Here is a 24,336-nt window from a genome sequence, read left to right on the forward strand (position 1 = left end):
ACTTTTGGTAAAATTCACTGGTAAAGCCACCTGGCTTGAAGTTCTATTTGGTAGAAAATTCTTAAATATGGATTCAAATTTCTTAGTATATAGGACTATTCTATGTCTTCCTGTGTTCATTTTGGTAAGTTTATTTTTTTTTCTAGAAATTTGCCTGTTTCATCTAACTTCTCAAATTTATGAGCCTAAATTAATATCTTCCTATGTATTTTAGAAAGAAATGTAAGAAATAAACAATATTGTTTATTTCTTACATTTCTTTCTCTTTTTTTTATTAGTCTTGGCAATGGACTATGGTTTACTATAAAATACTTTTTAATATCATTTGGTGCAAGGAGAGCAACAAAGACAAGATAGTCCCATCCCTTAGCAAATGCCATTTACTTAGCAAATGCCATTTAATAGGTCACTTACTAGATTTAATAGGGAGAAAAGTATTTCTTTACTTAAAAGAAAAATATTAAAAGCTGTCAAACATCATAAAATTATCCTAAAATATATGTGAAGGGAAGTAGAGAACATGTAATTCTTCTGAGTTCTTGCTAGCAGGGGACCAGATAATTAGTACTCTAGGACACTGAGAAACATAGCTAGTATATCAAACCCAATTCTAGGAATTTTAGAAAATCCTGTTGGATTAAATAAATCAATATCCGAAGTCATTACAAATTCAGTTTCTGGCCATAATTGAAAGGTGGGGATGGTATTTGTCCTCCTGCCTAACCATCTAGAAAATTGAACAAAATATATAAAATGCTGGACAAAAGGCAGTTCCAGACACTGATCCTGAGAGACGAGAACAAGTGAGGTGAGTCACAAGTGCCCCTGCTCATTGCCTAGAGACAGTTTCCAGACTACAGGATGATGAGAGGAACCCAAACAGAACCAGCAGTCATTCTTTTCATCCTGAAAAGACAGAGTTCATAGTTTAGAACATAGTACCAAAGAGAAGGGGGGTGCAAAGAAAAGGGGCATTTATTACCTAAATATTGGTTTTCTTAAGTCTTTTGCTGACTACTAATCTTTGCATGTTGTGAGGGACCCACCAAGGCCAAGAAAAGAACCACCAGAAAGGAGTAAATAGAATAATCTCTAGAGGTAACACAGGGCCCAGAGCAGTTCATGTTCTCACCAGTCAGAAAGGAAAGCCCTCTAACACACGACATTGAGCAGAGTCCTCAGGAAAGTATAACCTCAGTAGTGTTACAAATTGACCCAATATTTTGGCCTGTTTTAGATCCAACCTTTATGACCCTTATGTGAAAGAAAGCCTCAAGTTATCAAATAAATTCCAAACCATGTAACTGCCTCCCTGAACAAAGTGCAGAAATATTTAAAGAAAAACAAAAATATCTAGCACACAAAAACATAAAACTCACAATGTCTGTAATGCAATAAAAAATTTCCATGCATGCTAAGAGGCAGGAAACCTTCTAGGCCACAGTACAAGGTGAGGAAACCCAAACAAGCCACAGTGAGGGGAAAAAGGCAATCAATAAGAGCATACAGAAACAACATAGATGACATAATTAAGATACAAGCACATTAAAATAACCATTATAAATATACTTCACATGTTCAAAAAGATAGAGGAAAGTCTAAGGATGATGAGGAGCGAAACCAAAGATATAAAAACACCAATTCAAACTACAAGGATAAAAAATACGATATCTAAATATATATAAAAAAAAAACCACTACATGGACTCAATAGCAGATTAGACACTGCAAAACAGAAAAAAAAGAGAAAAAATAAAATATAAATTAGGATATATTCAGGCATACAAATGATAAAAGTATTCATCAGCAACAGAAAAAAAAGAATCACAAGCAAACTTAAGGTCATAAACTAAGGGAAAAAATTAAAATGAGAACAGACATAAATGATATTTTAAAAAGACAGTAAAATAGAGAAATTAAGGAAATAAAAAACTGATTCTTTAACAGTATCAATAAAATTGATAACTTATACCCAGATTGATGAACAAAGAAAAGAGAATTTATAAATGATCAACATTAAGAAATGAAAGGGGTGACATCACCACTGATCCTACAGATGTCAAACGAATAAAAACAAAACCTCTTAAATATATTTAAAGTCAATACTTTTGACTAGTTAGATGAAATGGAAAAAATTTGTGTTGCCAAAGCTCACACAAGATTAAATAAATAATCTAAATACTCCTCTATCTATAAAAGATATTGAATTTATAGTTTAGAATATTCCCACAAATTGGGACAAAGCAACTTTTGGAAATATTCCATAACTTGTTTATGTTGTTTGTAAACATTTGTCAAGCCTAGCTTGTGTGGCTCAGTGGTTGAGCATAGACCCATGAACCAGGAGGTCACATTTCAATTCCCAGTCAGGGCACATGCCCAGATTGCAGGCTCGATCCCCAGTGATTCTGTCTCATCATTCATCTTTCTATCCCTCTCTCCCACTCTCTTCCTCTCTATGAAATTAATAAAAACATATTTTTAAAAATTTAACATTTGTCAAAACTCATTAAAATGATGAATTTTTCTGTATGTAAATTATGCATCAATAAACATGATCTTAAGAAGGAAAAGTGATAAAGGACAAATAATATAATTTTAAAAATATATGTAACTACAAATTGAGTAGGCATTCAAAGGACAATAAGCAAGGCTGTGAATAAATTTATGTCAATAAATTTAAAAACTTAAAACAGACAAATTTCTCATAAAATATAACTTACCAAAGCTGATGAAATGTAAAATAGCCTGAAAAATCCTATAAGTGTTAAAGAAATCGAGTTTGTATTTAAAATATTCCCACAGAGATAGCTAGATGAGTGAGTTCCATCAAATTTTCACAAAACAGAATCATTTCAATCATACCCTCTGGAGCTTCAGTGTGTAGTTGTGTGTTACACAAAAGTAGAGAGATGAGGTAATAAGTAAGACAGTATAATCACACCCATGTTTTACTTGACAATGGATGTGCCCTGGCATGGGACTTTTTATCCTGAATGGATGCCTTTTTCTCATTGGAACAAAGACTGTGCCATTTTACTAAGCTGTGAGCCTAGTTGCCAGCCCCTCTACTGAAAGTAGAAAGTTGAATCACCTGATGTCTACATTTATCCCATGTCTACATCTCATAAGTTTAGAAATTTTTTCTTAAAGCAAATTTATCATCTTCCCATAACTAGTTCTTCTTCCTATTTTCTATGTGCATGTGCCATACAATCATGTCTTCTCATTAAAAAAAATATAAGAAAAAGGGGGGAAGTGTAAGAGATCAACCAAAGGACTTGTATGCATGCATATGAGCATAACCAATGGACACAGACAGTAGGGGGGTGTGCTGGGGTGGGAACGGCTGGGGAGAGGTCAATGTGGGGGGGAAGCAGACTTAAAGAGGTTGGCCAGCTGGGGAGGGACCGTGGGATACTATGCTGCTATAAAAAAGAAGGAACTTTTACCATTTGCAACAGCATGGAGGGAACTGGAGAGCATTATGCTAATCGAAATAAGCCAGTTGGAGAAAGATAAATATCACATGATTTCACTCATATGTGGGATATAATGATCAACATCATTTGATGAACAAGAATAGGTCCAGAGACAAATGGTAGAGGAGGGGGGTTGGAGAGCAACCAAAGGACTTGTATGCATGCATATTAGCATAACCAATGGACACAGACACTGGGGAAATGGGGGCTTGCCCGGAGTGGAAATGACTGGTGGTGGTGGGGTGGGGGGTCAATTGGGGAAAAAGGAGACATATGTAGAACTTTAGACAATAAATTTAAAAAAATGTTTAAAATTTTTAAAAATTAAATAAAACATTTACCAATTTGGCAAAAAAAATAAATAAAATTTATACACACACACACACACACACACACACACACACACACACACACATCTATATATATATTAGAGGCCCAGTGCACAAATTTGTACACAGTGGGGTCCCTAAGCCTGGCCTGTGGGATCAGGCCAAAACTCACTCTCTGACATCCCCCAAGGGGTCCCAGATTGCGAGAGGGCACAGGCCAGGCTGAGGGACCCCACTGGTGCATAATTGGGGCCAGGGAGGGACACAGGAGGTTGGCCAGTTGGGGAGGGACCATGGGAGGACTCCAGGGCATGCCCAGCCTATCTCACTCAGTTCCGATCGGCTAGACCCCAGCAGCAAGCTAACCTACCGGTTGCAGCGTCTGCCCCCTGGTGGTCTGTGCACATCATAGCAACTGGTCAACTGGTTGACTGTCTGACCCCTAGTGGTCAGTTCACGTCAGAGTGAGCAGTTGAGTGGCCTTAGCATATCATTAGCATATTACACTTTGATTGGTTGAACGGCAGACTGGACAATCAGACATTTAGCATATTAGGCTTTTATTATATAGGATGAAAAATCAGTAAAGTGCAAGGAATTGTTCAAAATCTCACTGTCTCTTTTCTCTTATGTGTCTTCATAGGAGTCTTAATGCTCTTAGATAACCACAAATTTGACTTTCACTTGATCTCTAATTATAGTACTTAAATAGCACTTAGTACTTAGTGAATGCAAGCAGAGTTCTTATACAGTACTTATAAAATACTTAACAGTTAGATAGCACTTAGTACTCATAACAACCCTTAACAGAATTGCATCACTGTAAAGTTTTCTGCAATAAAAATTTATTTTAAAGACCTTTACTTGTCTTAGAATAACCCTCAGTAATTTTAAATAAAATACCAAGCAAGTTAAATCCTTTGTAGCCTTTACAAATTCTGTTCTGACATTGGTTTCCTCATATTTTGAGTGAGAATATTAATGTCAGTTCTGTCCTTACTGGATAATGGATAAAGGAAAGGGCTATAACAGTCACAGCGAAAATCTTTATTGAACATGTGACTGTCATGGGCTGACTCGTGTCATTAACCCCAATGGCCTTCAGAGGTAATTGAGTTAAAATGAAGTCATTAGAGTTGGCCCTAATCCAATATGACTGGTGTCCTTATAAGAGAAAATTAAAACAGACATGCAGAGGAAAGACCATATGAAGACACAGGGAGAGGATATCATCTAAAGGCAAGGAGAGAAGTCTCAGAAGAAAGCAACTCAGCTGACACCTTGATCTCAGACTTCTAGTGTCCAGAATTGTGAGAAAATAAAGTTCTGTTTAAGTCATCCAGTCTATGGTACTTGGTTATGGCAATCCTTACAGTGAATTGATAAAACAATAGAAATGAAATAATAGATATTAAAATAGTTTAAAAAATTCAACTATTCAATGTAAAGTAATATTGCCCAAATTAACAATAATAAAAGTAATGCTGATACCTATAGCTCAAGATACTCAATGCATGATTTACCCATTAGTATGTAGTCCTTAGATCTTGGGCAAGTGAACCTAAATCACTATGATAAATGAGATGCTTTCTGAAATGCAAACTGAAGTGAGAATCATTTTATCTTCTTGTAGAAGCCTTCACCAATACAACCTTCAGTCCACATCTGGGAAGAATGGAGGGAGGGAGGGATACCCCTTGTTCTTTTGAATTCCCAGAGTTCTTCTGTGCGTACCTTATGTTATCATTTTGCATTTTGTCCTATTTGCCCTATAATTGTACAGTAAACTATACCTCATAAGTCAAGTTTTGCTCACCACCTATTTTTGTATGGCCCACAAGAAAAGAATGTTTGCTTGTTTTTAAATATTTGAAAAACTCAAAATAATAATAATATTTGATGATGTGGAAATTATATAAAATTCAAATTTCAGTATCCACAAATTAGGATTTATTTGGTAGTCATTCTTTTATACATTGCCTCTGGCTGTTTTAGTGCTTCAATGGCAGAGTAGAGTAGCTGTAATATAGACTGTTTAGCCCACAAAGCCTAAAATATTTACTACCTGGCCCTTTACAGAAACAGTTTCCCAACCCCTGTCCTAGAAGACTGTCAATTTCCTGAAGTAGTGGCCATATCTAAACACAACTTTGATACTCCCACAATGCCTACAGCAATGTCTTCAACAAAGTGGATGCCCACAAAATGATCATAAAATAGAAAATTTCAGATTTTCCCTAGCCAATAATGTTATTGTGCACAAATGACCCTGGTTATATCTTTATCAGAGTAAATTAGTTGTTGTTTCTCTACTCAATTATTTCCATTAGTCAGATAGAGTGTGTATGTTCACATATAGTAAGTCCTGCACAAAAACATTTTAATAAACTCTCATAGCAACACTCTCCTAAGAATAGTGACTCATTCAGCTACATTTATCACACTTATCTTAAGTGAGCCTTCATATGTGAAAATCACTGTGTTCCTAATAGAAACATGATAACTTTGTACAAATTAAGATTCATGACTAGGTCTAAGACTACAAACAATGTGACAAATCAAATCAGTAAATGGTGTTTTCTTCAATCTCTCTCAGGCCATCTGAGTGAAGACTGAGTAAGGTGAGTTAGATTACAGCAGTGCTTAACTCCACTGAATATGCTTCTGTGACATAAAAAAGCACCACATCTCACACCGTAACCTAAACACTCAGACTCTCACCAGTAAACATTATGTCATCCCCTTCCTGGTTGCCAGGGCAATGCACTTGATGCCTGTCATATCTGAATTAAGTGGGAGAATACACAGGCAAAGTTTCATTTTCTAAGTGATGCTCCTGATTCATCAAGTTGCCACTTTTGACATCAATTCCGATAATTGCCCCAATAGTTTCCGCCAGGCCCCCTTCACCTCCTTATTCCTTAGACTGTAAATCATGGGGTTCAGCATGGGTGTCAAAACGGCATAGAAGAGAGAGATCAACTTCTCCTGAAGGGCAGAGGGGCCGGAGTGGGGCTGGATGTAAATGAAAATGGCCATGCCATAGCACAGGACAACCACTGTGAGGTGAGAGGCACAGGTGTGGAAGGCTTTCTTTCTTCCCTCTGTGGACCTGATCTTTAGGATGGTGGAGATGATCTTGACATAGGACAAGAGAACCAGGCAGAACGGTGACATCAGCAGGACAATGCTAGAAACCATGATTGCAATCTCATTGGAGGAGGTGTCCACACAGGCCAGTCTGACCACAGCTAGGGTTTCACAGGATATGTGATCAATAAACTTGTTGGAGCACATGGGCAGCTGAAAGGTGATGGCAGTATGCACAAGAGAGTTGACAGAGCCACTGACCCAGGATGTGATGGCCAACCTAGTACAGAGCCCTCCATGCATGATGACCAGGTATCGCAGGGGGTCACACACAGCCACATAGCGGTCATAGGCCATCACTGCCAGTAGAACAAACTCAATCCCGCCCAATCCCAGGGAGAAAAACAACTGGGCTGCACAGCTCACAAGTGGAATTACCTTATGTTCTGAAAGAAAATGAACCAACATCTGAGGGACTATGGTTGTGGCATAAGAGACATCAACAAGGGAGAGGTTGGTGAGAAAGAAATACATGGGTGTGTGGAGTCGCATGTCCAGGCTGATCAGAAGAACAATGAGGAAGTTCCCCAGCACTGTTACCATGTATGTGATGAAGAACAGGACAAAGAGAGAGACCTGAGTGTCCCAGTCACTGGACAGGCCCAGAAGAATAAACTCTTTCACCCACGTCTGGTTTTCTGTTCCCATTAAAAAGTGTGAGGATTATTAATCTGCAGAGAAAGTAAAAAAAACAACAACAAGTTTTTGAATCAAAGAACCATAAGTATGACCTTTTAGCAATACAAACTTTATACAAGTGGCAAGCCTTAGCTAGATGCTTCAGATTCCTTATTGGCCATCCAACAGGCTATGTTCCAATATGCAATGTATCTTTTCCACATCAAAGACAGGGAAATGCCTTGATAAGGACATGATATGGCCTCAGGGAGACCCAGCTAAAGCCTAGAGCTAATGCAGTGCAATTTTCAGAGCTCTATATCTTCACCAACTTACCTCAGATTCTAGGGCAAGAAGAGCTTGATAGGTGACAATGATCAACAATTACAAAATCCCTGATTGGAAAGTTTTTTTCTTTTGTTTTTATTCCTCACTCAAGGATATTTTTCAATTGATTTTTAGAGAGAGTGGATTAGAGAGGGAAAGACAGAGAGAAACATCAATGTGAGAGAAACACACTGATTGGTTGCCTCCTGCACACGCCCCATCCAGGGAAGGAGCCTGCAACCAAGGTAAGCAACCTTGACAAATATCAAACCTGGGACCCTTTGCTCCACAGGCTGACACTCTATCCAGTGAGCCAAACAGGCTAGGGAGGAAAGTTTTTTTTTTTTTTAAACGTACCTTAATATATTAACTAGACCTATCATAATAAAATATATTAACTAGACCTATCATAATAAAATAGTTATAAAAGGTAAGATTGAAAAGGGGCAAGTCCTTGTGAAAAAATCTGGAATCAAGGAACCTAGCTTTAAAACCTGTTTTTATTTAGCAGATATGTAATTTTGGTTTAGTGAGAAACCTTTATATGTGAAACAGGATAATATTTTACAACTCACAAGTACATTTAAGCTCAAATGTAGAAAACTATGAGGAAAGTTCTTGTGAATTGTTACTAGTAGTAGTACACAGTAGGATGAGTATTAACATTAACATGATCTCTGCCTTGGGGTAGATAAGGTAGCAAATGTGATTTTTCTCACAGATATTTTCCACAAATTCAGACATAAATGAAGTGGGCGACCATCTTTAATGAATTTGTGGGCTTAGGAATGGATGGCTGCTTTGAGGGCTTTGGTTCTTTTGGTGTTTTTGATAGCTTTGATCTCTTCATCCTTTTGTGGGATGAAATGGGAAAGAAGATTGTAATTGTATCTTCTGTTTATCTTTATTTTTTTGAGTAATCCTACTAATATTTACCCTTTATAAATGGGCTCAAAAGAAAGCAAAGAAGACTTGGTACAAGAGAGTAAGAAAAAGCAAATGTTCAATGACTCTTCTTCATTGTCTAAGGCAGAGAAGAGGGAATGAATTAATGAAAATGTACATTAAAATGAAGTTTCCCTTTTGTTTTCTTTTGCTCAAGAAATGCTTTTCAGTAGCTCTAATGTGTTATAATAATAATTTGAACATTAAACAGAAATAGCTTAAATTTTAAAATACATTTGAGAAGCACCAACTCAATTTTATTTCTTCATGCCTGTCTATTCACTAACTTTCCTTTTCTTGCAAAATACAAAATAAGGGAAAGGAGGAAATAAATACAGCAGAAATGGTTGAGGGAAGTATAGAGCTGCTTTTCTCATTCTAGAATCCATATAGGGGTCAGTTTAGGGTCTCTGAGTAGAAAGGATAAGACTGTCTATGTTTAACTCTCGTACCCCTTAAAGGACAAAAAAAAAAAAAAAAGAAAGAAAGAAAGTCGTTCCAGAAATGCCTTTCCTATTCATGATGAGACACATAAATTTTTACAAACTTCTTTTTTTAATATCTTCCTCAAAAACTGATCTATCAACAGTTCCCCCTTTCCTGCTGTATCATGATAATTCCATCACTACCCCTCCCTTTGCTTTTCTTCAATCATGATCAGTCTGAGAAAACATCTGCTTGCCTTGAAACCAATGTTGAACAACCACCACAGTTAAGCGTTAGCTCTTGCTTTAATTTAAGTTTGTGTTCTCTGCTCAATATTTGTTACAACTCTGGCTACTTCATCTTTTTGCCAGGTACCTAATGCTCCTTTAATAGACAATCAAACCTGAGAAAAGATGTTGATAAGATGGCCAAATAGGAGACTCCTGACTTTCCTTCCTAAACAGAGATCAACTCCTCTGAGAGAAATCCAGAAACTAGTAGAGAGACTTCTAAACTTTAAACACTCACATCAGAACTGGTAGAAGAAACTGAGGCACATTTTTGCCATAAACCCCACCACTCGCACCATGCCTTACAATTGGGAGGAAACTCATAACTCCCAGTTTCTCATTGAGAATCTATGAGATAGGGCCACACATCCAGCAGCCTCCTTGATATTAGCCTTGGCAATGATTCTCTTTTTCTACTGACACCAAAAACAAAAATAAATAAGTGGAACTACTTCCAACTAAAAAAGCTTCCACATATCAAAGGAAATAACAAAATGAAAAGGCAGTCTAGGGACTGAGAGAAAATATTTGCAACCATATATCTCACAAAGGGTTAATATTCAAGATACATATGTACCCACTTCAGCAGCAAATATACAAAATATATAAAGATGTATACAACTCTATAGGAAAGACAATAACCAATTAAAAATTGATAAAGGTCCTGAATAGACATTTTCCCAAAGAATACATACAAATGGCCAACAGGCATATGAAAAGATATCTCAACAACACTAATCATCAGGGAAATGCAAACCAAAACCACAATGAGATATCACCTCACACCTCTAAGGATGGCTATTATCCAAAAAATATATATATAAAAATATATATATATATATATATATATAAAAGCCTAAGTGACCAAATGACTAGAACGACCAGTCACTATGATGCACACTGACCACCAGGGGGCAGACACTCAATGCAGGAGCTCTTACAGTGGGAGTACAGCTCAGCTGACAGACCCATCCCAGCAGCCCACTGCCTCAGTAGTCCTGCAGGTCCAATCTCTGGAGAATGGGCCAGGCACCGATGGACTAGCGCCTCCTGCACAATCCTGACAGTGCCGCCAGTCTCCTGGAAGTTGGCCTCCAGCACCGCAGCTGTTTTCCCTCCCTAGACGCTCCACAGGAAGAAAGGATATAAAAGCAGCCGCCAGGTGGTTCCTGACAACCTGCGCAAATGTCAGCAGGATGGATCCAGGTCCTGGGCCAGCAAGGGTGTCCCACCGCCTGCCTAGAGGGCTGATCGCATCCAGGCCCCCCATCCCCCTGGGGACCCCTCCTGTGCATGAATTCATGCACAGGGCCTCTAATAAAAGATAAAAGGGAACCCTAGTACACTGTTGATAGGAATGTAAATTGCTATAGCCACTATGGAAAACAGGATGGAGTTTCTTCAAAAACATAAAAAATAGAACTACCAAAAAATAGTATATACTTCTGATACACACCTAAAAGAAATGAAACCTGTATCTTGGCGAGATATCTGCCCTCCCATGCTCATTGCAGCACTATTCACAACAGTCAAGACATGGAGACGAGTAAGTGTCTGTCAGAGAATGACTGGATAAAGAGACTGTGTTGTATAAACATACAATGGAATCTTTTTCAGATTTAAAAGCGAAGCAATCCTGCCATTTGCAACAGCATGGATGAAGCTGGAGGATAGCATGCTAAGTGAAATAAGCCAGAAACAGAAAGAAAAGAAAAAAACACACTGCATGATCTCACTTATATGTGGAATCTAAAATAGCAAATACAGAGAATCAGAGTAGAAAAATGGTTACTAAGGGCAGGGAGGTGGAGGAAATGGGAAGATGCTGGTCAAAGAGACAAAGTTGTGGTTATTAAGGATGGATAAGTTTAGAGAGGTAATAGCATGATGCCTTAAATAAATGCAATTTATTTTTTAAATAATTAATAATTAAACAACAAATTCTACTTTACATTCTTTGGGCCATATCATGCTAATCCTCAGCAAACCTCAAGCTACAACTCTCTCTATATGTTTTGAACTTCCTTTGTCTACTCAAAAATAAACAATCCATGCTGTCTGCTCAGAACATTGTATTGAACAGTGATATATCCCTGTGGTTCATCTCCTGAGACATGAACACCATGAAAAAATAAATTCCTCATGCTTGTGGTTTATGAATTGTGGTGGATGTAGAGTAATTACTGTGACCATAATTAATAAAACACAATATGTGATATAATAAGATAGGTACCACTGAAATAGTTCATGACAAAATTATCTCCTTTAAGCACTATCACTAATGCCTGAAACGTATTACTTTTATGTTGAACATTTCCTTTTTGTGAAATTATTAAAAAGGAAATAATTACAAATGGAAGTTTTAAAATGTAAAGTACCTAATCTTGTTATGAACTAGTATATCAGGAAAAGTTAGGTATGAATTGCAAAGACCAACTTTTTTTGTTTAATATATTACTTTTGTTAGACATTAGTTAAAAGTACCTCCACCTGCCTTCTCCTGGTATCTAGTAATTACTATTTATAGCAAATATCAGCACTAAAATGTTTTATGTCTATAACAAAGAAATAAAACAGAAATAGATGGACATATTTCGCAAAGAAAAAAAAACACACACACCACTTTTTATACCTACTTACAAGTTGGATTTTAATCAATCATTTGTTCATCAGTTCTGTGAAAACTGTTACTATTTTTTGTATTAGAAAAATTTGTGTAAACTGTAACAAGTTAAATGTTATTTTTCAACCTATTATACCTCCATTAATTCAACCACAACTATTTTTTCTTTGTTTTAATTTCCTACTGTCTGATAACATCTTCAGATGAAAATATATGTCACCTGAACAAGAAGATGAAAAATGAAAAATTCAGACAACCATGCAAGCTGATGTTAGAAATAGTCTTTATCTGGGAAAGAAGACAGGGATAAAATTTGGCATATTCCTGCCTTCCTTTTTCAGAGTCTGTCTTCTATCCTTTCATCTATGAGCCAAATAGTTTCATGCCATCTCCTAACTCTCTAAACCAAAGCTTGCCTTCAAGAGAAGTGGCCCTAGCTCTAGAATTGTCCCTTTCTCTCCCCATTTTAAAAAGAATATCAGGAAAGTCAAGATCTTAAGTCAAGTTAAATATATTTCAAATGATAAAGCAGGTAGTGATTTTAAAAAAAATTTTATTGGGGTGACATTAGTCCAGGTAGTGATTTTTGGTAATATTTTTTGTAAACCACTGGCATTTTGAAATAACGAAAATCAGTTTTTCCCCACTAGTCTCTTACAATTTACTTAAACTCTGACCAGTTAATCTCCCAGACAGGAGCCCCTTCCCTGCGTAGCTCCCTGAAGCTCTGCACAATATGCCAGAGATGAGAGGATATTAATAAGCCCCAAGTAACCATATGGCTTCTCAACCTAAAGCATCCTTTTAGCCTTTTACCACAGCCTTCCCATACTCCTGCTCTAACTCTATTGGTAAGGATTTGAAGAATTATGAGCAGCTGCTCATCAAGGGGAAAAAAAGAGTAACCTGACCCAAACCATAGAAAAGTAACCAACTGTAACAGAATTTTTCATATGTTGGTGTACACAGAAAGACAGGATCATTACTTGTGGTTCTCTGGAGATGACTTCAGATCCTTCTGTTTACATTTGTTAATCATTTTAAAATTTATTTTAGTATCCCTTGCTACTCCATGGACCAACACTCAAAAATATTCAATTAAACTTTGCCAAGAAGGAAGTATCCTGGACTGACATGTTGGTACATTTTTCAACATTCAGCGCCACATTTTATTATCTCATGATGGGGAGTGTAATATACATTTAAGACAATATTTTCTACTTCATAAATTACTTCTCTCCACCACATTAGGAAGAGAGACGTATTGATTTGAAGACTCAGGAGATATGCACACTCTCGAATAATTCTTCCCCTTCTAGAATTATATTGTGTTTCAGAATTTTAATCTTTTTACTATACTATTCATGCCAATTTAGAGTTCATGAATAGACAAAATATTAGATCAGCCTTGAAAATCCAACCTGAAACACAATGAGGCTTGAAGGTGAGCTCTGTTCCCAAAAGCTTTTCCCCCCTGAAAATCTGTTTGTGTGCCATCTTTTGCAACACTCCATGAGTCTTAATCACATTATCCAAGCTTTTAACAAGAACTCCACAGCACTCTCAGTCACTCCTGCTCAAAACCTTGTGAAATCTTTTTTCATTCAACATCTATCATTCAACAAATTATATCAACTCTTACTCTGAAACAGCTGTCACATGGATCTTTCCTTTCTATTACTAATACTGCTGACTTCTATTATTTTAGCATTTTGTTCCTAAGTGACTTTTAAAACATGATGGGTATCATCCTACCCAGACTGACTGTCAGAAACTATGTAGATAGGGTCCAGACAACTGTTTATATGAAACTTTTAGGTGTTTCTGATAAAACACTTTGCAGGTGTTTCAGATAGAATAAAATTTGAAAACCACTAAAACAATTCCTTTTGTAGACCACTATTGAATGCTTTCATTACACTGCTTCATTGTGCCATTACCCACTTCACAAAGGTTTGATCTAAAATCTCCAATGACTTTAATGCCAAACCTCAACTAACTCAGAATGAAGAGTTTAAAAGTCAACCACAATCTAAGTTTTTCCCTGCTTCTCTCCCATATGATCCCCACCCATCCTACAATTCCTATTGTTTCCCAAACAAGAAATGCTCTTTCTTCTGTCCAGGGGGGTCATCTCATAGGTGTATACCTAGAAATTGAATTAGTTCTTTTAAGAATCATTTGTGACAGACACACTAATATACACAATCAATGTATAGTTTGAAAAAAATTTGTAAGTATAACAAATTAATATTTTATAGGCAGTATGCATATCATTTGGGTAGGCAATGTCCAGAAAAGTGTTTTGACATAAAATACCTTGACCTAAAAGCATTATTTGCAGTTATTATAGTATTTAGTTAAATATTAGTTAACATACAATGGACCCCATTTTATTTTGTCTGTTAACAGACATTAAAAAAGTAATTTGGCTTCTTCTAGACTTCATTTCAGTTATAAAGTTAGAAAAAACATTGCTTCCATCATAAACAAGAACACAAAAGATAATCTATAAAATCATAACAATTCTTGAAATCATCAAAGAGCTGAGGTTGCAGGAAAACCAGCTGGAAGGAAATCTTAATTAAGGTAAGTATATCAATAGAGACATGAGTGTGAGCACTGCCTTACCTGAGCCAGAATATGGGCGAAAAACGGTGCCATCATACAAGCCCATAAAAATTGTTTTATAGCCCTGACTGGTTTGGCTCAGTGGATAGAGTGCCGGACTGCAGACTGAAGGGTCCCAGGTTCAATTCTGGTCAAGGGCATGTACCTTGGTTGCAGGCACATCCCTGGTAGGGAGTGTGCAGGAGGCAGCTGAATCAATATTTCTCTCTCATTAATGTTTCTAACTCTCTATCCCTCTCTCTCTCCCTTCCTCTCTTATGTAAAAAATCAATAAAAATTTTAAAAAGTTAAAATTAAAAAAAATTGTTTTATTAAACTGTTGAAGACTCATTTTAGGAGTGCTATATGTATACAATGGCTAAGAGCCAAAGAAAAGAAACAAGTTCATATCTATTTTCAAGTTTTCTTCAGAGAGTTAGAACAGTTCTCACAAGAATGCTTGAGGGAGGGGGAAAACCAGACAAAGCCTCCTTCATGGTGAAGGTCTAGTGAGAACAGCCACAGTCTCTGTGTAAGCAGGCAGCACGCTCCCATCACCAAGACTGTCTCCTTAAGGAACAAAATCCTGAAGCCCCTGGGGAAGGGCAGCAAACCCTGTTACCCTCAGAGATAGATGAGGACTCATTGCTAGAGGAAGAGAATTTAAAAAAATATTCTAGCCCTGGGATTGAATGCTCAGACCATGATCCATCTCCTCATACTGTGGAAGAGCAAGATCACAAAGCAAGTCCCAATCCTGAGACCCAGGCAGGAAGGATCTGCCTAAGACTGAGACAAAAGCAGGACAACAGAGACCACTGTTGAATGCTTTCATTACACTACTTCGTCGTACCGTTACCCACTTCACAAAGGTTTGATCTAAAGTCTCCAAAGACTTTAATGCCAAACCTCAACTAACGCAGAGTGAAGAATTTAAACGTCACCCGCAATATTTTTCCCTGCTTCTCCCTGATGTGAACCCCCCAACCTACAATTCCTATTGTTTCCCAAACAGGAAATGCTCTTTCTTCTGCCTAGGAAGGCATCTCAGAGGTGTATCACTAGAAATTTAATTAGTTCTCTTAATAATAATTTGTGACAGACACGAGGCCATTCTCTATCACAAGGCCAGAAGGAATTGAAGAACAAGGAACAGCGGTTAGCCATGGGGGAGAGGGAGCATGTGGGAAGGTCTCTGACATGCAGTCCCACAGGGAGAGCTTAAAAGTAAGGGTGGAACAGCAACACTGGGAAAATCCTCCAACCTGAACTTCCACGCCACTCACAAGTAATGCTATGGAATTTGTTGGTACACTGATGATAACCACAGCAACAACAAAACTCAAACCATGACCATGTGATTCCCACATTCTCTCCCAGCAAACAAGACTATAAGACAAACAGATGTGCCAATTTAAATTCATAATACTATTAATCAGAGCCTTTTATCCTATACACAAAATATACTGGTTTCAATCCAAATTAAATGCCAGATGAAAAGGCAAGAAAAATTACAATGTCATTAAACAAAGAAATTAATAGAACCATATATACTTGGGTATAGAAACTATCTCATGGGGGTTTAATATAACTCTCATAAATAAGTTGAAGGATTTAGTGGAAAAGATGGACGGTATCATAACTGAGCAACTTCAATGGAGAATTCAACAGCATATGGAGAGATTATATGGTCATACTCAATATAAGGAGCACAGTAACAGAAATAAAGATCACTTATGAGTACACTCAACAGATCCAGAAAACAATCAGTGAGTAAAAAATAAATCAATAAAAATTAGCAAAACTAAAGCACACAGCCAAAACCGGTTTGGCTCAGTGGATAGAGCGTCGGCCTGCGGACTCAAGGGTCCCGGGTTCGATTCCGGTCAGGGGCATGTGCCTTGGTTGCGGGCACATCCCTGGTGGGGGGTGTGCAGGAGGCAGCTGATCGATGTTTCTCTCTCATCGATGTTTCTGACTCTCTATCCCTCTCTCTTCCTCTCTGTAAAAAATCAATAAAATATATATTTTTTTAAAAAATCCTCTTAAAAAAAAAAAAACTAAAGCACACAGTGGAAAAAACACTAATGATAAAAAGAGAAAAAAGCCTCCCATAGCTGTCAGACAATATTAAACCATTTAACATACATGAAATTAAAAAAAAAACCACAGAAAGAAAATGGAGACAAAAGGAGTTCAAGAAATATTTGAAGAGATAACAGCTGAAAATACAGTCAAAGAAATTAAAGCACAAATCAAATAAATTCAGCCAAATAAGATAACATACAAAAACAACTAGATACATCATATTCTAATTGTCTAAAAGGCAAAAATAGCATAAAAGTCTTGAAGGCAGCCTGTGATAAAAAGATACACCACATACAGAAGAACAAAGATCTCAATCATAACAGACTTCTCAGAAACTATGCAAACCAGGAGACAATGGAGTGACATCTTTAAAGCCTTGAGGAGAAACTATCCACTAAGAATTCCATATGAGAATATGAAAGTGGCTATGAGAATGAAGGAGAAATAAAGACATGTTTACACAAACAAAAACATTTACAGCAGACTTAACAAGAAATGTTAATGGAAGTTCTTCAGAACTTCTTGAAAATATAATTCCCCTTTCAAGGCAAGAAATGTAAAAAATGGGACTACAATATTGTCTCACACCAGGAAGGTAGGAAGCTGTTGAAGATTACTAAGGGTTGTGTGGAAAAACTAAGTGGACAATTTGAATAGGTTCTGTGGTAGGCTAATGACCAGAAACTTGGAATATGCTGCTTTGTATGGTAAAAGGAACTTGCAGATGTATTTAAATTAAGGGCTTTTTTTGAAAGGGAAACTATCCTGGATAATCTTAGTGGTCCCAATGTAAACACAAGAACCCTTAATAGACCAATGTCGTCAGAAAGAGATGTGAAATTGGTAGTGGAGGATCAGATTCAGAGAGAGTCTCCCTGTGCTGCTGACCTTGAGGATGGAAGAAGGGAAAATAAGCAGTGGAATGGAAGCTAGGTGAAGGCAAAGGGATTATAAAATGAGTAATGGAGAAAAGTCACAAACATTTTAACCAGTAGGATAAATGAGGATACACATATTTTCTTCCTTGAAGTATCATGTGTATATTTGTATTTTTTACCAATTTTCTTCTTTCATCTATTTCCCCTACATTTAATATAGCATGTGTTCATGGTGGAGAGTTTCATGGTTTATTTCACAAGTTACAGAACACTGAAACAGAATTGTGAAATTTTAGAGGAGATATGGAGTCCACAGAAGAATTCCATTCTGGGAGAAGATGAAGTATTCCTCTGAAATTTCTTTTAAATCACATGACTTCTGTTTCCCCATTGCCACTTCTTTAGTTGGAATTCTTTTAATATCTTATGAGTAACCATTGACCAGCATCCTAGCTGGTCTCATTGGCTCCAATTTTTCTTCCTCTGGCTCATCTGCCAGGATGATAATTCAAAAATGTGAATCTGGTCATGCCATACTCCAGCTTAAAAATGTTTGCTGGCTTCCTGTTGTGATTAAAGGTAAGAGATTTTTTGCATTAGGTGTGACTTGTGATCTGACCATTTTTTAGCTGCCTGCTTCATCCCCACTACTTCCTTCATCTTCTCTGCATTACAAGAGCAGCTTCAGGACATTATTGAACTCTCACACTCTCTCCCAGCTCAGCACCTTTCACAGGTCAGCTTTACTCAGGTTGCTTGTTATCTAGGTAACTTGCTCTCCCTTTCCTGATCTCCACCTGGAACACTTCATTCAGGAAGACTTCTGCAATCACCACTGAAAGCTTTCTCCCTTTGTGAAACAACACTTCATTTTAACTGCCTCATTGTTTTTCATCTCACTGTTCAGTTCTATCACTGTGAGAACTGTATGATATTAACTATTGTACCTCAAGAACCATTCATTATTACAGACATACAGGAGTCTCTCCTATAACATTTACCAAATTTACACCAAGGGAAATGTAGCCAAAGAAATCACTAGCATTAACTTCTTTGGGATGCTTGCCTATATTGCAACCTTTAGGCTTGGGTTATTTTAAGGTAAAATTAAAATACCAAATGGGCTCCAGATTAAATGAGCCTTCAACTCTACTTGAATGCTGAAAGACTGTGTTAATGTGTTCTCAAATGGAAGAAATGTACACCAACTAACTGAAAGAAGAGACCACTGGAAGATAGGGCTTTGAGACTTCTTCAAGGGAGGGCAAAGATGAGCTACTGTCACATTCTTTCTCCTTTTTCTCCTTCCTAATCCAGTGTTCAGATATTTCTTCCTCCTCTTTTACCTTATCTAACTCAGGCTTTTTCTCAAAGGTGTAGTCCATTCTCAGACTAATCTAGCTCAGTGCTGTGTGCAGAGAAGGGATGGAGAAGGTTCAATATGGAGATGAGAGGGTGATGTGAGCACAGACAACTGAACTATCCTGATTCCCAAAACCATGTTAAAGTTGTCTTACCTTTCATTGCCTTTGGCTAAGGAATCTTTCCTTTCTTAGATAACTATGTACTTTATAATTTATAGATGATTTCATATTTTATGTGCTTATTCTTTCCTAAAGTATCAGAACAAGAGGTAATAAACTTTGCAGCCAATAAACAGCTTTAAGATTTAAATAATACCACTTATAATGCAGTAAAATCCCTCTCAAAGTGTTTATATACTCAAGCACTGCCTGAAACATAACTTTCCCTTGGCCCGTAATCGCCCCTTTATTTAGATTCCTTAATATTCCTTAATAACTTCAGTTGATGCTTCTCCACTGAGTTACCTCCAACACTCAAATACATTATGTCCACATGAAGTAGATACAGCATGAAAGCATCTAATCAGCCTTGATAGCAACACTCTTCTCTGAACAGTGACTCACGCAATTACTGGATGTAGTTACATATACCACACCGTTTTTAAAAATAAAATGTGAAAATGATGTGTTCCCAATGGAAACATGATAACCTCCTACAAAATGTGGATGAATAAGAACCAGCGATCGAAACTGAGATCCATGAACAGGTCCATGACTATAAACAATGTGACAAATCAAAACAGTCAAGGGTAATTTTTTTATTTCAATTACTCTCAGATTATAGAAAAGGAGATTTTTAAGTTCTATTATATCTGTCTTTAACTCCCTGAACATGCTGCTATGACATTAAAAGACTTTTACATTAAACCTAAACACTCAGTATCCTACCTCACAGCAGCAGTAGACATTATGTCATGCCCTTTCTGGTTGACAGGGCAATGTAGTTGATGCCTGTCATATCTGAATTAAGTGGAAAACACACAGGCAAAGTTTCTTTTTCTAAATGATGCTCCTGATTCATCAGGTTCCAAGTTTTGGTGTTAATCCATTTAATTGCCCTAATAGTTTCCGCCAGGCCCCCTTCACCTCCTTATTCCTTAGACTATAAATCATGGGGTTCAGCATGGGTGTCAAAATGGCATAGAACAGAGAGATCAACTTCTCCTGAAGAGCAGAGGGGCCGGAGTGGGGCTGGATGTAAGTGAAAATGGCCATGCCATAGCACAGGACAACCACTGTGAGGTGAGAGGCACAGGTGTGGAAGGCTTTCTTTCTTCCCTCTGTGGACCTGATCTTTAGGATGGTGGAGATGATCTTGACATAGGACAAGAGAACCAGGCAGAATGGTGACATCAGCAGGACAATGCTAGAAACCATGATTGCAATCTCATTGGAGGAGGTGTCCACACAGGCCAGTCTGACCACAGCTAGGAGTTCACAGGATATGTGATCAATAAACTTGTTGGAGCACATGGGCAGCTGAAAGGTGATGGCAGTCTGCATGAGAGAGTTGACAGAGCCACTGACCCAGGATGTGATGGCCAACCTAGTACAGAGCCCTCCATGCATGATGACCAGGTATCGCAGGGGGTCACACACAGCCACATAGAGGTCATAGGCCATTATTGCCAGTAGAACAAACTCAATCCCGCCCAATCCCAGGGAGAAAAACAACTGGGCTGCACAGCTCACAAGTGGAATTACCTTATGTTCTGAAAGAAAATGAACCAACATCTGAGGGACTATGGTTGTGGCATAAGAGACATCAACAAGGGAGAGGTTGGTGAGAAAGAAATACATGGGTGTGTGGAGTCGCATGTCCAGGCTGATCAGAAGAACAATGAGGAAGTTCCCCAGCACTGTCACCATGTATGTGATGAAGAACAGGACAAAGAGAGAGACCTGAGTGTCCCAGTCACTGGACAGGCCCAGAAGAATAAACTCTTTCACCCATGTCTGGTTTTCTGTTCCCATTAAAAAGTGCGAGGATTATTAATCTGCAGAGAGAGAGTCAGAAAAAACAAGCTGTTGAATCAAAGAACCATAAGAATAACTTTTTAGCAACACAAACTTTATACAAGTGGCAAGCCTTAGCCAGATGCTTCAGATTCTTAATCGGCCATCACTACAGGCTTTGTCCTGATATTCCTTGTATCTTTTCTGCTTCGGGGACAGGCCAATGCCTTGATAAGGACATGATGTTGGGTCACTTTGAGGACCTAGTGACAATTGTCTTTTTTATGATGACCTTTGTTCTGTTCAGGCTCAGTGGCATGTGGTGTGGTAGGGGGTTGTAATTGTATTTTGTTCTTTTTACTTGTCTCTTCCCAACTTGTTGCTGTTAGGAATCTATCTACCCTTTGAAATGGGCTCAAAACAGAGGAAATGAGAGTATGAGTAGCTGACTTTCTATTTACAAGAGAGGAAGGGAAGCACATATTTAAGGCCTTGTCTTCATTGTCCACACCAGAGAAGGAGGCATAAATTCATTGAGATGTACACTGGAACAGAGTTGCACTTGTGGTTTATTTTATCCACAAGTACTTTTCCAATAGAACTATATATAATATCAATTTTGAACATTAAACAGAAACTGTTTACATTTTTAATCTTATAGGACTGATTTATGTTTATTTTTCTCTATGCTTACTTATTGCTAACTTTCTTTTTCTTGCAGTGTACAAAATAATGAAGAAAGGGAGATAATGTTGGTAAGAGGAATGGAGGCCAGAAACAGAGCTGTTTGTTTCATTTCAAAACCCAACAGCCAGGCTGAGTCTCTGAGCAGAAAGGTGAAGACTGTCTGCACTTCAACACTCTTATCTAATAAAGGACCCAAAAAAAAGTAGTTCAAGAAATGCCCATCACTTCTTTCATGGGTCAGACACATACATTTTTAGAAACCTGTTTTCAAATTCCCTCCCCCAAGTCTGATCTCCCCATGCAACAGCCCTTCCTGTTCTGCTCTATCATAACCCTAACCACCACTCCTCACATAGTTTTTCTTCAATCATGGGAAGAATGACAAGACATCTACTTTACTAAAAGAAGAGATTTGAATTTAATTGTAGAACATCAAGAGAATATTTAATTTTAAAAATCTTTTAGCTGTTGTTGCATATATAGCATGTCAGCAGCAGAAAGCAGACATTTTTCTTTTTCAGAATTTAAAAATGTTACAGATTTATTTTTCAATTACAACTTATTTTCAATATTACTGTTTACTTTCCTATTAATTTGGCAAACATCTATAAAGGACCATCTTTGCTAGATGCTACTGTTTTATGGTGAATGTTATACCTCCCTGTGCTTGAAGACCTGACCCATTCAAAGAAGAAATGACATGAAACAGATTGTCATTACTACATCATTTGCTACACATGCAAGTTGACTGGAGAATATGCCAGCCGATGACTCACTGTGTTCCTCTTACAGACCCTGCACATCTCTCCAGTACAGCCTTTGTCTCACTACCAGGAAGTGACAGTGTCGCATCTTAATGCAATTGTGAGCTTCAGAGCCTAACAGTTTCTGCTCTGCATCCAATCTCTTCTGCTTCCTTGGACCTAAAGCAAGTCATTTCAGAAATAATACTTGTTATTTCTTTAAATCAAGTTAAATAGATTTCTAAAGGTAAATTCTCATTTGGTGACTTTTGGCAAAATTTTTAAGTATCTGGTATTTTGGTGTCAAGTCCCAACTAGTCTATCACAATTTCCTGAAACTGACTAGTTAATCTCCCACACAGGAGCCCCTCCCATGCCTCGATCCCTACATCTCTACCGTATGCCCAAGTGGAAAGGGTATTAATAGCCCCAAGTAACAATATGGCTTCTTAACACCTTCCCCATACTCCTACTCTAACACTATTGATAAGGCCTTGAAGAACTATGAGCAACTGTTCATCAAGAAAGAGGAGAGGATTTTTTAAGATGGTGGTGTAGGTAAACACCTGTATTCGCCACCTCCCACAACCACATCAAAATTACAACTAAAATACAGGACAACCATCATCCAGAACTGCTGGAAAGCAGGCTGAATGGAAGTCCTACAATTAGAAAAGTAAAGAAGAAAGCTTTGTTCCTATGAGGGGACCTCCCCAGTCATAGGGCTGACTGGCAGCCATTTCTGTTTGCTCCACGCTGGTGATTCCCTAAGACACCATCTCATTCAATTTACAACCCCTCCCAAGCTGTGTGCAGTGGCTTTTGCATATAAATGGCCTCTCCTTGATCAGGGTAAATCTCTCAAACAAATTGCAGATGGGTCAGAGAGCCCCAAACTTATCAATAAAAGGCCCAAGACCCAGCACCAGCACCAACCAACCTTGTTTTATAGCTGGGCCTCATCTGGGCACTTTCAAACCTGATACAAAGAGAAAGAATCTGCAGATCTCTCTATAGCTCCTGCTGGGTGGCCCCAGGCAGTGGCTGACTTTGCACCTCTCTGGAAACCCAAGAGCCAGTGTGCCGCGCCAGCACAGCCAAGGGTTCAGCGAGCCTGAGGGAGGGCCGGCGAAGGATGAAGAAAAGAAAAAGAGAATAAGCTGGATCTAGGTGGATCTTCTGTGCCTGGCCGAGGCCACAGAACAGATCCAGACTGCTTTATTTTATAGTTAGAGGTAAATAAGGTAATTTACAATGTTCTTGTAAGTTTCACTTGTTTTGGCAGTTCTTGCTGCACCTCCCACAGCCCATTAGCTACCCAGGAAAGATCTAGGGAGCAGTCACAAGATCAAGCTTAATTATGCTAAGAGGGCTGTGCCCTCTAAGCTGGGACTTGTTTGCGGCTTTGCCAGCAGGTCAGTCAGAGGCTTAACCCTATAACCACTCCCTATAAGCCAGTGTACCCAGTGGTCAGTGTCAGACCATACCAGATTACAACTCTACACATCCATAAGTGACACACTCAAGGGGCAGACTCAGTGAGTACCAAAGCCCCACTGAAGCAAGTACTGCTCCACAGGGGTGTCTCCTGCACAGCAGCTCTCCCACTGTGGTCACAACTGGTCCTCACAGCCAATTGCTTGGAGATCAATTCCTCCCAGTGACACCAATAGCAATTAAGTCTCAACTACAACAAAACTGTGCTCACAACCCAAAAAGGGGTGCACCTAGAGTGTCCAACTCAGGTGATTGGGGAGGCTGAGCCACTAGGACCTATAGAACACCTGCTATATAAGGCCACTCTGCCAACTCAAGGAGACA

General features: G+C 38.2%; 2 protein-coding genes across 2 annotated transcripts; both read right to left on the reverse strand.

The window, feature by feature from the left end:
• Positions 1 to 6,654: 6,654 nt before the first annotated feature.
• LOC129151442 (olfactory receptor-like protein OLF3) lies at positions 6,655 to 7,608 on the reverse strand. The gene has a single exon (XM_054726385.1). The coding sequence runs from the start codon at positions 7,606 to 7,608 to the stop codon at positions 6,655 to 6,657; it is 954 nt and encodes a 317-aa protein (XP_054582360.1).
• A 12,541-nt stretch (positions 7,609 to 20,149) lies between these two features.
• On the reverse strand, positions 20,150 to 21,103 carry LOC103297258 (olfactory receptor-like protein OLF3). The gene has a single exon (XM_008153944.2). It carries the CDS (start codon positions 21,101 to 21,103, stop codon positions 20,150 to 20,152), a length of 954 nt encoding a protein of 317 aa, XP_008152166.2.
• Between the last annotated feature and the right edge of the window lie 3,233 nt (positions 21,104 to 24,336).

This window comes from Eptesicus fuscus, chromosome 14 (genome assembly GCF_027574615.1).
Source record: "Eptesicus fuscus isolate TK198812 chromosome 14, DD_ASM_mEF_20220401, whole genome shotgun sequence".
In the NCBI taxonomy this organism is placed as follows: Eukaryota; Metazoa; Chordata; class Mammalia; order Chiroptera; family Vespertilionidae; genus Eptesicus; species Eptesicus fuscus.